Raw genomic sequence first — 12,234 nt, forward strand, 5'->3', positions numbered from 1 at the left:
CCTATCCATACCCTTCATAATCCTATATGTTTCTATAAGATCTCCTCTCATTCTTCTGAACTCAAGCGAATACAATCCTAGACGATTAAATTTTTCATCATAAGTCAACCCCTTCATCCCAGGAATCAACCTAGTAAACCTCCTCTGGACTGTCTCCAAAGCCAATATATCCTTCCTCAAATATGGAGACCAGAACTGGACACAGTACTCCAGGTGCAGTCTCACCAGTACCTTATACAGTTGCAACATTACCTCTCTACTCCTGAATTCAATTCCTCTAGTGATGAAGGCCAACATTCCATTCACCCTCTACAACCATCCTCCTCTGCCTGGCAGAATTTGTTATCACCCTCAATAACTTTTCCTTCAACTCATCCCACTTCCTCCAAATTAAAGGAGTAGCCATGGGTACCTGCATGGGTCCCAGCTATGACTGCCTGTTTGTTGGCTTTGTGGAGCAATTCATGCTACAAGCCTACAAAGGCAAGACCCCCCCCCCCCTCATCTCTACCTCCGGTATATAGATGAATAAATCAGGGCTGCCTCATGCACCCACAATGAGTTTGTCATCTTCATTCATCTTCCACCCTGACCTCAAACTCACATTTCTGATAACACTCTCCCCTTCCTGGATTTCTCTGTCTCCATCTCTGGAGACCAGCTTTCCACTAATATGTACTATAAACACTCCAACTCCCACAACTATACTTCCTCATACCCTGTACTCTCCCTGCAAGGATTCCATCCCCTTCTCTCAATTTCTCTGTCTCCGCTGCATCTTGGCAAGTCCAGTCCAGAGGTTCCATAAACGAGGCTTCCCATCCACCACTATCAACTCAGCCCTCACCTGCACTCCTCCATTTCCCACTCCTCTGCCCTGGCCCCTCTTCTCCTATACGCAACCAGCATAGAATCCCCCCATCCTCGCCTATCACCCCACTAGCCTTCGCATCCAACACATCATCCACTGGAATTTCCGGAACTTACTACAGCATCCCACCACTAGGCACACCTTTCCTGCTCGTCCTCTCTCGGCCTTCTGCAGGGACTGCTCCCTCTGCAATTCTATCATACACTCATCCCTCCCCAACCATCACATCTCCGGCACCTTCCCCTGTGCCCGCAGGAGGTGCAACACTTGTACATCCAGAGACTTATTTACTGCATCCCGGTGCACCCTTCTGGTATTCTCTACATTGAAGAGACCAGTCGCAGATAGATTGCTTTGCTCAGCACCTCCACTCCGTTCACAACCACAGAGACCTCCCAGTAGCTAACTATTTAAATTCTGGGTCACAATCCTGCAGTCCATGGCCTTGAGTACTGCCCCACCCTGACCACCTGCAGGTTGGAGGAACAACACTTTTTTTTTCATCTGGGCACCCTCCAGCCAGATGGCATGAACATTGACTTCACTGCTTTCCATTAAACCTGCTTGCTTTTTCTTCCCCTCCCCATTTCTTGCCTTTCCAGTTCTTTCACCTGCACAGCCCTATCATCCCCTCGTCCCCTCATTGCTGCTGTCCCCTCTCTTCCTTCTCTACCTATCATCTCCGGTCCTCTCACTCCCCTTCCCCCTCCCATTCTTTTGTTCTGACACTCACAAACATTTTGTCATACTTTGATGAAAGGCTCAAGCCTGAAAAGTCAGATATGTATCTCTCTCATTGCTACATAAAGAACCTCCTGAGTTTCTCTGGCATTTTGTGTTTTTACAGGATTGTCCTGGTAGCCTCATTATTTTCACCTACTCTTGTTCCCCTGAGTTTGTATCCTCGTAAAATCACTCCACCACTTTGACATCTTGCGATTCCCTGGACCTGCCATCTTATCTTCACCCTGACTGAACATCTCCATTCCCTATCAGGAAGGTTTCAAAGCCCACCTGCTTCTTGGAACAACGTTCTGACCAGTTTTCCCCTTCCAATATGTTCATCTGCGTGACAGAACTTATTCTTGCACCGAATAACTTCCCCCTTTAATGTTTCATTCTGTGTTGAGCCTTGATGAAAAGTTCTGACCTGAAATTTTTAATTTTATTTTTTAAAATTTAGACATAACAGCACGGTAATAGACCATTTTGGCCCATGAGTCCGTGCCTCCCAATTTACACCCTGTTAACCTACACCCCCGGTACATTTTGAATGGTGGGAGGAAGCCAGAACCCCTGGAGAAAGCCAATGCTGACATAGGGAGAATGTACAAACTTCTTATTGACAGTGTGGGACTTGAACCCCAGTCCAGACCCAATCGCTGGTGCTATTAAGGCATTGCGTTAACCCCTAATGTTGGGAATTCCTTTTCTCCCACAGTTGAAGCTTGGCATATTGTGTTTAGCTTGCGTTACATGCAGTCTGATTCTATCTACTCTTCCCTGCCTTTCAATTTAGGCAGTGCTTCTTTGAATCCAGGTCTTGGCATTTGAGGTAGTGATATTGTCCCTGAGTAGAGCCTGTGATGTTCTTGTACTGGGCTCTGTCAGCAGTGACCCCCTGAGAAGGCAAGCTGAAGCTCCTCTAGTGGCAGAAAACTGCTATGTGGTGAAACCAATTCCATCCATCTCAATGTTACTTGGTGAGAAGCATAGATTCTCATTTAAAGCATTTTGCTACAAGGACTCTCACTTCTCTGGAATGGAACTTGCATTTTGGACCTGTGTGTGCAGAAGTATTTGTGGAGAAACTGTTTCGATTTCCAGGTGACACCAGTACAATTACAAATGTTTTAGAAGGCAAATTGCCTTATATGTCTCATCCAGGGTGGGAACCTCATCCAGCTCTAGCCTTAGGGGCTGTTGAGGGAGCTGGAGCAGGGCGGAATCTTGGACTGAGCGGTTGGCACTGAAAAGAGATTGGAAGTGTTCTGACCATCGGTTGAGGATGGAGATCTTGTCGCTGAGGAGGACTTTGCCGTCTGAGCTGCGCAGCGGGCTTTGGACTTGGGGTGAGGGGCCGTACACAGCCTTTAGAGCCTCGTAGAAACCCCTGAAGTCGCCAATGTCCGCGCTGAGCTGGGTTCGTTTGGCGAGGCTAGTCCACCACTCATTTTGGATCTCCCGGAGTTTGCGCTGAAGATGGCTGCATGCGCGACGGAAGGCTTGTTTCTTCTCTGGACAGGACGGCTTTGTAAGGTGAGCCTGGTGGGCAGCTCGCTTCTTTGCCAGCAGCTCCTGGATTTCCTGGCTGTTTTCGTCAAACCAGTCCTTGTTTTTCCTGGAGGAGAAGCCCAGTACCTCTTCAGTGGATTGCAGTATGGTAGTCTTCAACTGATCCCAGAGGGTTTCAGGGGACGGGTCCGTGAGGCGGGTTGCATCGTCGAGCTTTGCTTTGAGGTTTGCCTGGAAGTTTCCTCTCGCTTCGTCTGACTGCAGGTTTCCAACATTGAACCTCTTTCTGGGGGTTTTATTGTTCCTGGGCTTTGGCTTGAAGTGAAGGTTGAGCTTGCAGCGAACCAGCCGGTGGTCAGTGTGGCATTCCGCGCTAGGCATGACCCTGGTGTGGAGCACATCTCGTTTGTCACTTTCTCGCACCAGGATGTAGTCCAGGAGGTGCCAGTGTTTGGATCGGGGATGCATCCAGGTGGTCTTAAGGCTGTCCCTCTGCTGAAAAAGGGTGTTTGTAATGACAAATGTAATGTAAGGCAATCGAACAACTGAAAAGTGGCAAAGCAGCAGGTATGGATGGAATCCCCCCAGAAGTCTGGAAGGCTGGCGGCAAAACTCTGCATGCCAAACTGCATGAGTTTTTCAAGCTTTGTTGGGACCAAGGTAAACTGCCTCAGGATCTTCGTGATGCCACCATCATCACCCTGTACAAAAACAAAGGCGAGAAATCAGACTGCTCAAACTACAGGGGAATCACGTTGCTCTCCATTGCAGGCAAAATCTTCGCTAGGATTCTACTAAATAGAATAATACCTAGTGTCGCCGAGAATATTCTCCCAGAATCACAGTGCGGCTTTCGCGCAAACAGAGGAACTACTGACATGGTCTTTGCCCTCAGACAGCTCCAAGAAAAGTGCAGAGAACAAAACAAAGGACTCTACATCACCTTTGTTGACCTCACCAAAGCCTTCGACACCGTGAGCAGGAAAGGGCTTTGGCAAATACTAGAGCGCATCGGATGTCCCCCAAAGTTCCTCAACATGATTATCCAACTGCACGAAAACCAACAAGGTCGGGTCAGATACAGCAATGAGCTCTCTGAACCCTTCTCCATTAACAATGGCGTGAAGCAAGGCTGTGTTCTCGCACCAACCCTCTTTTCAATCTTCTTCAGCATGATGCTGAACCAAGCCATGAAAGATCCCAACAATGAAGACGCTGTTTACATCCGGTACCGCACGGATGGCAGTCTCTTCAATCTGAGGCGCCTGCAAGCTCACACCAAGACACAAGAGAAACTTGTCCGTGAACTACTCTTTGCAGACGATGCCGCTTTAGTTGCCCATTCAGAGCCAGCTCTTCAGCGCTTGACGTCCTGCTTTGCGGAAACTGCCAAAATGTTTGGCCTGGAAGTCAGCCTGAAGAAAACTGAGGTCCTCCATCAGCCAGCTCCCCACCATGACTACCAGCCCCCCCACATCTCCATCGGGCACACAAAACTCAAAACGGTCAACCAGTTTACCTATCTCGGCTGCACCATTTCATCAGATGCAAGGATCGACAATGAGATAGACAACAGACTCGCCAAGGCAAATAGCGCCTTTGGAAGACTACACAAAAGAGTCTGGAAAAACAACCAACTGAAAAACCTCACAAAGATAAGCATATACAGAGCCGTTGTCATACCCACACTCCTGTTCGGCTCCGAATCATGGGTCCTCTACCAGCATCACCTACGGCTCCAAGAACGCTTCCACCAGCTTTGTCTCCGCTCCATCCTCAACATCCATTGGAGCGCTTACATCCCTAACGTCGAAGTACTCGAGATGGCAGAGGTCGACAGCATCGAGTCCACGCTGCTGAAGATCCAGCTGCGCTGGATGGGTCACGTCTCCAGAATGGAGGACCATCGCCTTCCCAAGATCGTGTTATATGGCGAGCTCTCCACTGGCCACCGTGACAGAGGTGCACCAAAGAAAAGGTACAAGGACTGCCTAAAGAAATCTCTTGGTGCCTGCCACATTGACCACCGCCAGTGGGCTGATAACGCCTCAAACCGTGCATCTTGGCGCCTCACAGTTTGGCGGGCAGCAACCTCCTTTGAAGAAGACCGCAGAGCCCACCTCACTGACAAAAGGCAAAGGAGGAAAAACCCAACACCCAACCCCAACCAACCAATTTTCCCCTGCAACCGCTGCAATCGTGTCTGCCTGTCCCGCATCGGACTTGTCAGCCACAAACGAGCCTGCAGCTGACGTGGACTTTTTACCCCCTCCATAAATCTTCGTCCGCGAAGCCAAGCCAAAGAAGAAAAGAGAAGGCAAATTGAACAAAGAATCAAGGAGGAATTGTTTTCTACAGTGCTGGGAAGATGAATAATGCAGATACCACTAGAAAATTACAGAAGTATTTATAAGAATGATGCATGCACTGATTTTCGGTAACTATTGGACTTGATTGAAAGGTTGCAGCTTTCTCTCTCTTGGAGAGGCTTTTGAGATTGTGATGTGATTTGGTAGGTGTAGAATCTTGCAGGGAAGTCTGAGCAAAGGACATGAACCTTTGTGGCCTTCATGATCCAGTAGTGAATTTGGGCATAATCTTTTACTCAGTAACTAAGAATATGGAACATTAGGGTATGGTGGAGTCATGATGCTTTTAACAGGGCCTTAAATAATTGCACAAGGAGAGAGGAACCCAGGGACACCCCAATAGGATGAAATGAGGAGCAGGATGTAAAGGCCGATTAGAGAGAATGAACTGCTTCCTGGAATAAATGGGTAGGCCTTGGCAGTGGTGGAATTGTCATGTATTTAAATGTTTTCCCCCAAACTTGAACTTCTTCAAGAAAGTTAGCTGCAGGAAATATGAGTGAGAGGAGGAGCCTGACCATTGCTGACAGGTGGCCTTTGTAAACTGCTGTTCTGCCTGCATGGTGATTTTTCACATTTGTTCTAATGTGCTCAACTAGCCTGGATCATCATTGTTTTCCTCCAAGCTAAAGTGATGCTTTTCAATGTTAACCCTGCATGCATTTAACTACAAATTGTGTGGACCCATTACCAGTTGGTGCGTCACGGTGCTGGAGGAACTCGGTGAGTTAGTACGCATCCACAGAAAGGAATAAACAGTTGACATTTTGGGCAAAAACCATGATCAGGAATAACCTGAACAAAAGGGTTGGGGAGAAGGGTGGAGCACAGGTTGGTAGGTAATAGGTAAGTCTGGTGATCACATGGTTGTAGAGTTTGAGAGTAGCAGGGATCAGAGAGGGAGCAGTTAGAGAGGCTTTCACAGAACATTCTGGGTGCTATCCACAAATGTATATTTGAAAATATAATAGCTCTTTGTTCTCTGCCGATCATTTTTGGATGCCCCTCAGAACCACAAACTATCAGCTCATCACCCACTCCCACAACACTATCAATCCACTGTTCGTTCTTTCTTAAAGACCTATGGACATTTACGGAGCATGTTTTACAAACTCAAGGTTTCCCAAAGTGCTTAATAGATGATGGGTAAGTTTGATGTATAGTCAAGTGTTTAAATGTAAAAGGTTTGGTGACCACTTCACACAGTAAGGTGATAATCTATCACTGCATTCCAAGCCTGGTTACAGCCTTGATACAAATGTGGACAAAAGAGCTGATTGCAGAGGTGGTGAGAGTCACTGCACTTGATATCAAGGCAATACTTAACAAAGTCGTACATCAGAGCATTTAGTGATGTGTAATATGACCGAATTTCCGGATTTGTAGGCTTGAAGATATTAACAGACTGAATTTCATTCCTTGGTGGAATAGGCAGATAGGTGTCAGATGAAATTTCACGCTGAGAAAAGTGAAGTGCTGCATTTTGTTTGGAAGAATTACTTTATAAACTAGAGGGTGGAATTTTGAAGGGATGCAAGAACAGATTACGTTCCGATAAACCCATCGTAAATGGAAAAATCGTAAATCGAAAAAGAATACAGTACCTCACCTATCGAACATCATAGCCTAACCTAAAATGTATTCAGAACACTTTTGTTGCCTGCAGCTGGGCAAATTTATCTAAAACAAAGCCTGTTTTTCTAATTGTTGAATATCTTGAATAATGGAAAAAAATCTTAATCATAAAATATAGTGATAATAACCATTGTAACTTCAAAAAATCATGTCAGGTCATTGTAAGTCAAGGAGCATCTATATATTGACATCGTTTGGCAAGGTGGGTTGAGAAAGTGAATTAAAAAATAATGGTGGTATCCTGCCTTTGTAAATAAGGACATGAAATGTAAATAAATAAGAAACTCATGATAAGCTTTTATGGGTTCAGCCAGAGCTGTTATGTCCAGCTTTTGTTCAACATGAATCATTAAGCTAGCATATAGAGGGTAGGTTCTAGCAAAAGGTAGCGGAGTGTTTCTTGATTAGACAGTAATCAGGTGAACTGATTGCCAGACTGAAGTGCTGAGGCAGGAAGGACAGAGTTTATTGAAAGTAGTTAGGTTCTGTCATGGGGTAAAATGAATAAAGCGACTTAATCTGAAATTATTTAATGATCTGTTTGAAAGCTTAATAAGAATAGAAGAAATAGGGAGTAGGAATCTGACTTGTCGAGCCTGCTCCATCATTCAATAAGATCATGGCTGATCTGACTGGATTCTGCTCCACCTACCTGCCTTTTCTCCATAACCCTTTTTCCCTTATTATGGAAATATCCATCTAACTGTTTCTTAAATGTATTTCATAAGCCATCCTCTACTGCTTCCTCAGGTAGAGAATCCCACAGGGATTCTCCCACTGGGAAAAGCGGTTTCTCTTCATCTCTGTCCTAAATCAACTGCCCTGAATCTTGAGCCTATGACTCCTCACCTATCAGAAGAAACCACTTTCCTGCCTCTATTATCTATCCTTTTCAGAATTTTAGATCCCCTTATTCTTAATTCTCTAAATAAAGAATGCTCCCGATCCAACTGGAAAATAAATTGGTGTTCTTTTATCTTGTCAAAATCATGGAACTCCTGGCCTTGGTGTATAGTACATTGCAACAAGGATTAGTCTTTGCCACTGATAACCATATTTAAAACAAATAAATCCCATTAAAAACTAGTTTCTGATTACACAATTTAACACTTGCTTATATATATCTTCAGGTGCTTGGATATCTTCAAATGCTGCCTTTTCCTGGAGACAGTCCTGGCAACATTGAGCAAATATTGGGAGTTGGAGAAATTTGAGAAGTGTTGAAAATCATGAACAATTTTGATGGAGGAAATAAGGAGATGCTGATTCCAGTGACAGATGGGTTGGTAAGCAGAGGACACAGATTGAAGGTCATTTGCAAAAGAATCAGGCAATGTAGATGCATGCGGCAACAAAGGGAGGGTATCAGAATGATCCAGGATGATCGTTCCTAAGTTTTTCTGCCTTTCCTAAGTGCATGCTCTGCATTCTTGCTTCAGGCTCCATGATAGGGCACCAGCGGAAAGTTGTTTCTCCTCCATCTCTTGTCAATAATTTTGGAATAAAGCTATTTTTTTTAAACCAACATGAGTCTTGCATTAGAGTTTGCAAAACAGAATTCTGTGAACTCAGCACAAGCATTGATTCCTTGAGCCTGATATTATGCCATACATTACCACCCCACCCAATCATACCCGATTGACCTACACCAAGGTTTGCAAGATCTTGTCCCAAGTATGAAGCATAGAAGGAGTAGCATCATTCAGCTGCTTGACCCTGTGCTGAAAAAAAAATAATCGAATGCTCTCTTGTAATGCATTAGGTTATTATGCTAAATTTTGAGTACAGATCCTGGAGCAGTGCTTGAACTTACAATTGGAAATAGAGTGTGAAGCCAGAGCTGATTGAAGCAACAAAACTGGAGGTGCCAGATGATATGTTGGAATCTGAGGATGGACACAATTTACTGGAGGAAACTCAACAGGTTGAACAACATCATTGGCAGAAAAATAAGTCAATAGTTCAGGCTGGAACCCTTCATCAAGCCTGGAAATCCAGAGTAGAGAAGCCAGTGTGAAGATGACAGGGTGGAAGGAATAACATGTGGGATTGGGAAACCAGGGTAAGGTGAAGTTTGATGGACAGAGGCACTTGATTGGCAGATGCCAAACAAAGGGAGAGAGGGGCAAGAAAAACAAAGGGGTCAGGTGGAGGAAGATGATCCAAGCCAGGGTGGGTGATCAGAAGATGAAGGCTGCCAGTCTGATAAGACGAGGTGCCAATGGTGGTATAAAGAGAGAGCAGATAGACCCAAAGGAGGGGTGGGGTGTAGAAAGAGCAGAAGAATCCAGTGGGAAATGAGGATGAAAGGAATGGAACCAAAGAGAGAGAGAGAGAGAGAGAGAGAGAGAATGACTGGGAAAGGGGATTTTTTTTAAAAAAGGGGCGGAGAGCAAGAGAAAGGGATATGGAGAAAGCAAGAGGGTATCCTACCGTTGGCCTCTGAAGAAGGCCCAGAGAGACGGTCTACTATGGGAGTGGGAAGTAAAGTGGCTTGCAGTTGGGATCTCATTGGTCACTGCGGAGAGAATGTAGGTGCTCTGCAAAACAATGCCCAAGTCTACACTTGGTCACACCGATGTAAAAGAGGTGACATCTTAGCACCAAATGCAGTTGATGAGGTTTGATGTGCATCACCTTTGCCTCACATGAAAGGGACTGTAGATCTCTGGAAGGTGGTGAATCACCATTGGACTCTTCCATTCCTTCCCCCTAGAATTTCTCTTTTCTATCTGCTCTCTCTATTTATCACTATTCTCATCTTATCAGAATGTTGCACTGGTAATCCTTGTCTCTAAGCACCCTCTGCGACTTGTCTTCCTTTTCTTTATTGCTTTTCTCTCCCTTTATCTGGCATGTGCCAATCTGCTTCCTCTGTCAATGTTTCTCTTCACCAATCTCACATGGGACCCTTGTCTCATCCTATCATCATTACACTCGCCTTTCTTATACATTTCACCAGTCTCGTTAAATGCTTTAGCTTGAAACATTGAACATTTTTCTCCCACTGATGTTGATTGACCACTAGGTTTCTCCAGCAGATCGTAGTTAGCCTCAGATTCCAGCAACTGCAGTCCCTTGTCTGTCTCAATACTTATAGAATGTCTTGGAATAATCTTCTATTACAATTGTGTAATCTATTATATTTTGTTCCTTTTCATTTGTTCTATCAGATGTAATACATTTCTCAGCATTAAATTTCAGAGTCCACTCTGCCTCCAAGTTTTGTCAGCTGCAGATTTAGAAAGTATGCCCTTATCTAATATGAGAAACAGTGGACATTGCACCTGACCCCCTAGAAGCTCCCTCTCGTACAAAATCAACTTTTTAGTATCACTGAACTGCAAGACCGTAAGACAGAGCAGCAAAAATATGCTATTCAGCCTATCGAGTCTGTCCTGCCTTCAATCATGAGCTGATCCATTTTCACATTAACCTTTTCTGCCACACAAGGCAATCCCCATCTTTGAAGATCCACGATGAGAGTTTGGTCAATGGGGTAACCTGATTTCTTGGAGACAACATAATTAGGATGGACACTGATGAAACCCACCTTCGGTGCACTACCAGGCTTTGGATAAAATATATGTTAAACTCAGTGCTGGGCTTTATCTCTTCATCACTGTGATCTCTGCTTTCCATCTGTTAGAAATGTGGATAACATTTAGTAGGGTCTAAAAGCATAGAAGTCCCAATAATGCTGACTCCAACCTTGAATGAGTTGGCAGGATAGACTAGCTGTATTGGGGTCTTGTGTCAAAGTTCTGACCTCATTGACTCAGCTCAGATAAGTGGATTACATCATCTGCATGCCTGAAATCTGATTCCTGAAACAAATATCCTTCATCAAGATCAGCTATTCCCAGGAGATGCAAGGACAATCTCACACCTTCCTTGAAAAGATGTAATATCCTCACTGATTTATGGGAATCACTGGGCTGAGATTGCTAAAACATGCAGAATTGGCCTTCACCAAGCACTTTGGATATCTTCAGAGTATGTGAATGCTAAATGCAAGCATTCCAAACAACCCAGCCATTCCATCAGCTCTAGGTACTCACTGTGATGGGAAGTGCAGATTTCACACTGAATTCCTTAGTTACTTCACAACCTACAGGAGTCCATGACACTGAGGGACTGCTTAAGACTGCAAACTGCCTTGGTCCAAATTTGGCCACAGCATTAACACAATTATCCATAAGACAGTAAGCTTTGCTGATACCAAAGACTTTGCGTGCAAGTGAAGAGGTATTCTGCAAGTAGAAACAGGTGACACACTGGTAACCATGAGGGTCAGCATGGATAGAAACAAGTCTTTTAGCCCAATTAGGCAATGCAGATGTTTCAACTCCATGATCTTTTTCTCATCTCATCCTATCAGCATGTCTTTTTATTCCTTTCTTCCCTTGATGTTTATCTGGTTTCTCCTAAACATTTTTCTGCTTTCATCATGAGAATAAGTAACTCATTCCCATTGCACTCAAGTTAAATGGGTTTGATTTATTGGTGCCTCTCTAATAGAACATAGAACAGAACAGCACAGGATCCTATCATGTATCCACATGTTGCCCAAATTCAGCCTAAGATTCTGCTGCATGCACGTAACGCGTATCCCTCTATTCCCTGCATATTCATGTATCCATCAAGAAGCATCTTAAACATTACTATTGTAGCTGCTTCCAACACTACTGGCAACATGTGACATTTTTATCTGGTTTGGTGGTGGTGGGGGTGGTGGTGGGGGGGGGGGGGGGAGGTGGGAGAAGGGGAAGAGAAAGATTTTGTCTTTTTACCTTATCAATGTTTCTCATAATTTTATAAATTTCTGACAGGTCATGCATTAGCCTCTGCTCCAGAGAAAACACCCCAGTTTGTCCAAACTTTCCCCATATCCATTAACCAGGCAGCATCCTGGTAAATCTCTTCACCCTTTCCAAAGCCTCCAAATCCTTCCCATATGGGTTGATTAGAATTGAACACAATATTCCTAAGTTTTATATACAGTAACTGCAATATCTTCCTTACTTTTATCTTCCATGCCTTAGCCAATGAAGGCAAGCCTATCATACACCTTCTTTACCATCCAATCTACTTGCATGACCACTTTCAAGGATATGTGGGGCT

General features: G+C 44.5%; 1 protein-coding gene across 11 annotated transcripts in view; it reads left to right on the forward strand.

Annotated features, from left to right (window-relative positions):
* chd6 (chromodomain helicase DNA binding protein 6) overlaps window positions 1-12,234 on the forward strand; it is a 218,775-nt gene that overhangs the window by 19,801 nt on the left and 186,740 nt on the right. For 3 of the 11 annotated variants that reach the window (XM_069884536.1, XM_069884538.1, XM_069884537.1), the window contains exon 3: window positions 8,241-8,396. The exons of the other annotated variants lie outside the window; for them this stretch is intronic. In XM_069884536.1, coding sequence (XP_069740637.1) covers window positions 8,340-8,396 — 57 coding nt within the window. In that variant the 5' untranslated portion in view covers window positions 8,241-8,339. The remainder of the gene's footprint in view (window positions 1-8,240; window positions 8,397-12,234) is intronic. 11 annotated transcript variants of the gene reach the window in all.

The sequence above is a fragment of the Narcine bancroftii genome, chromosome 6, assembly GCF_036971445.1.
Source record: "Narcine bancroftii isolate sNarBan1 chromosome 6, sNarBan1.hap1, whole genome shotgun sequence".
In the NCBI taxonomy this organism is placed as follows: domain Eukaryota; kingdom Metazoa; phylum Chordata; class Chondrichthyes; order Torpediniformes; family Narcinidae; genus Narcine; species Narcine bancroftii.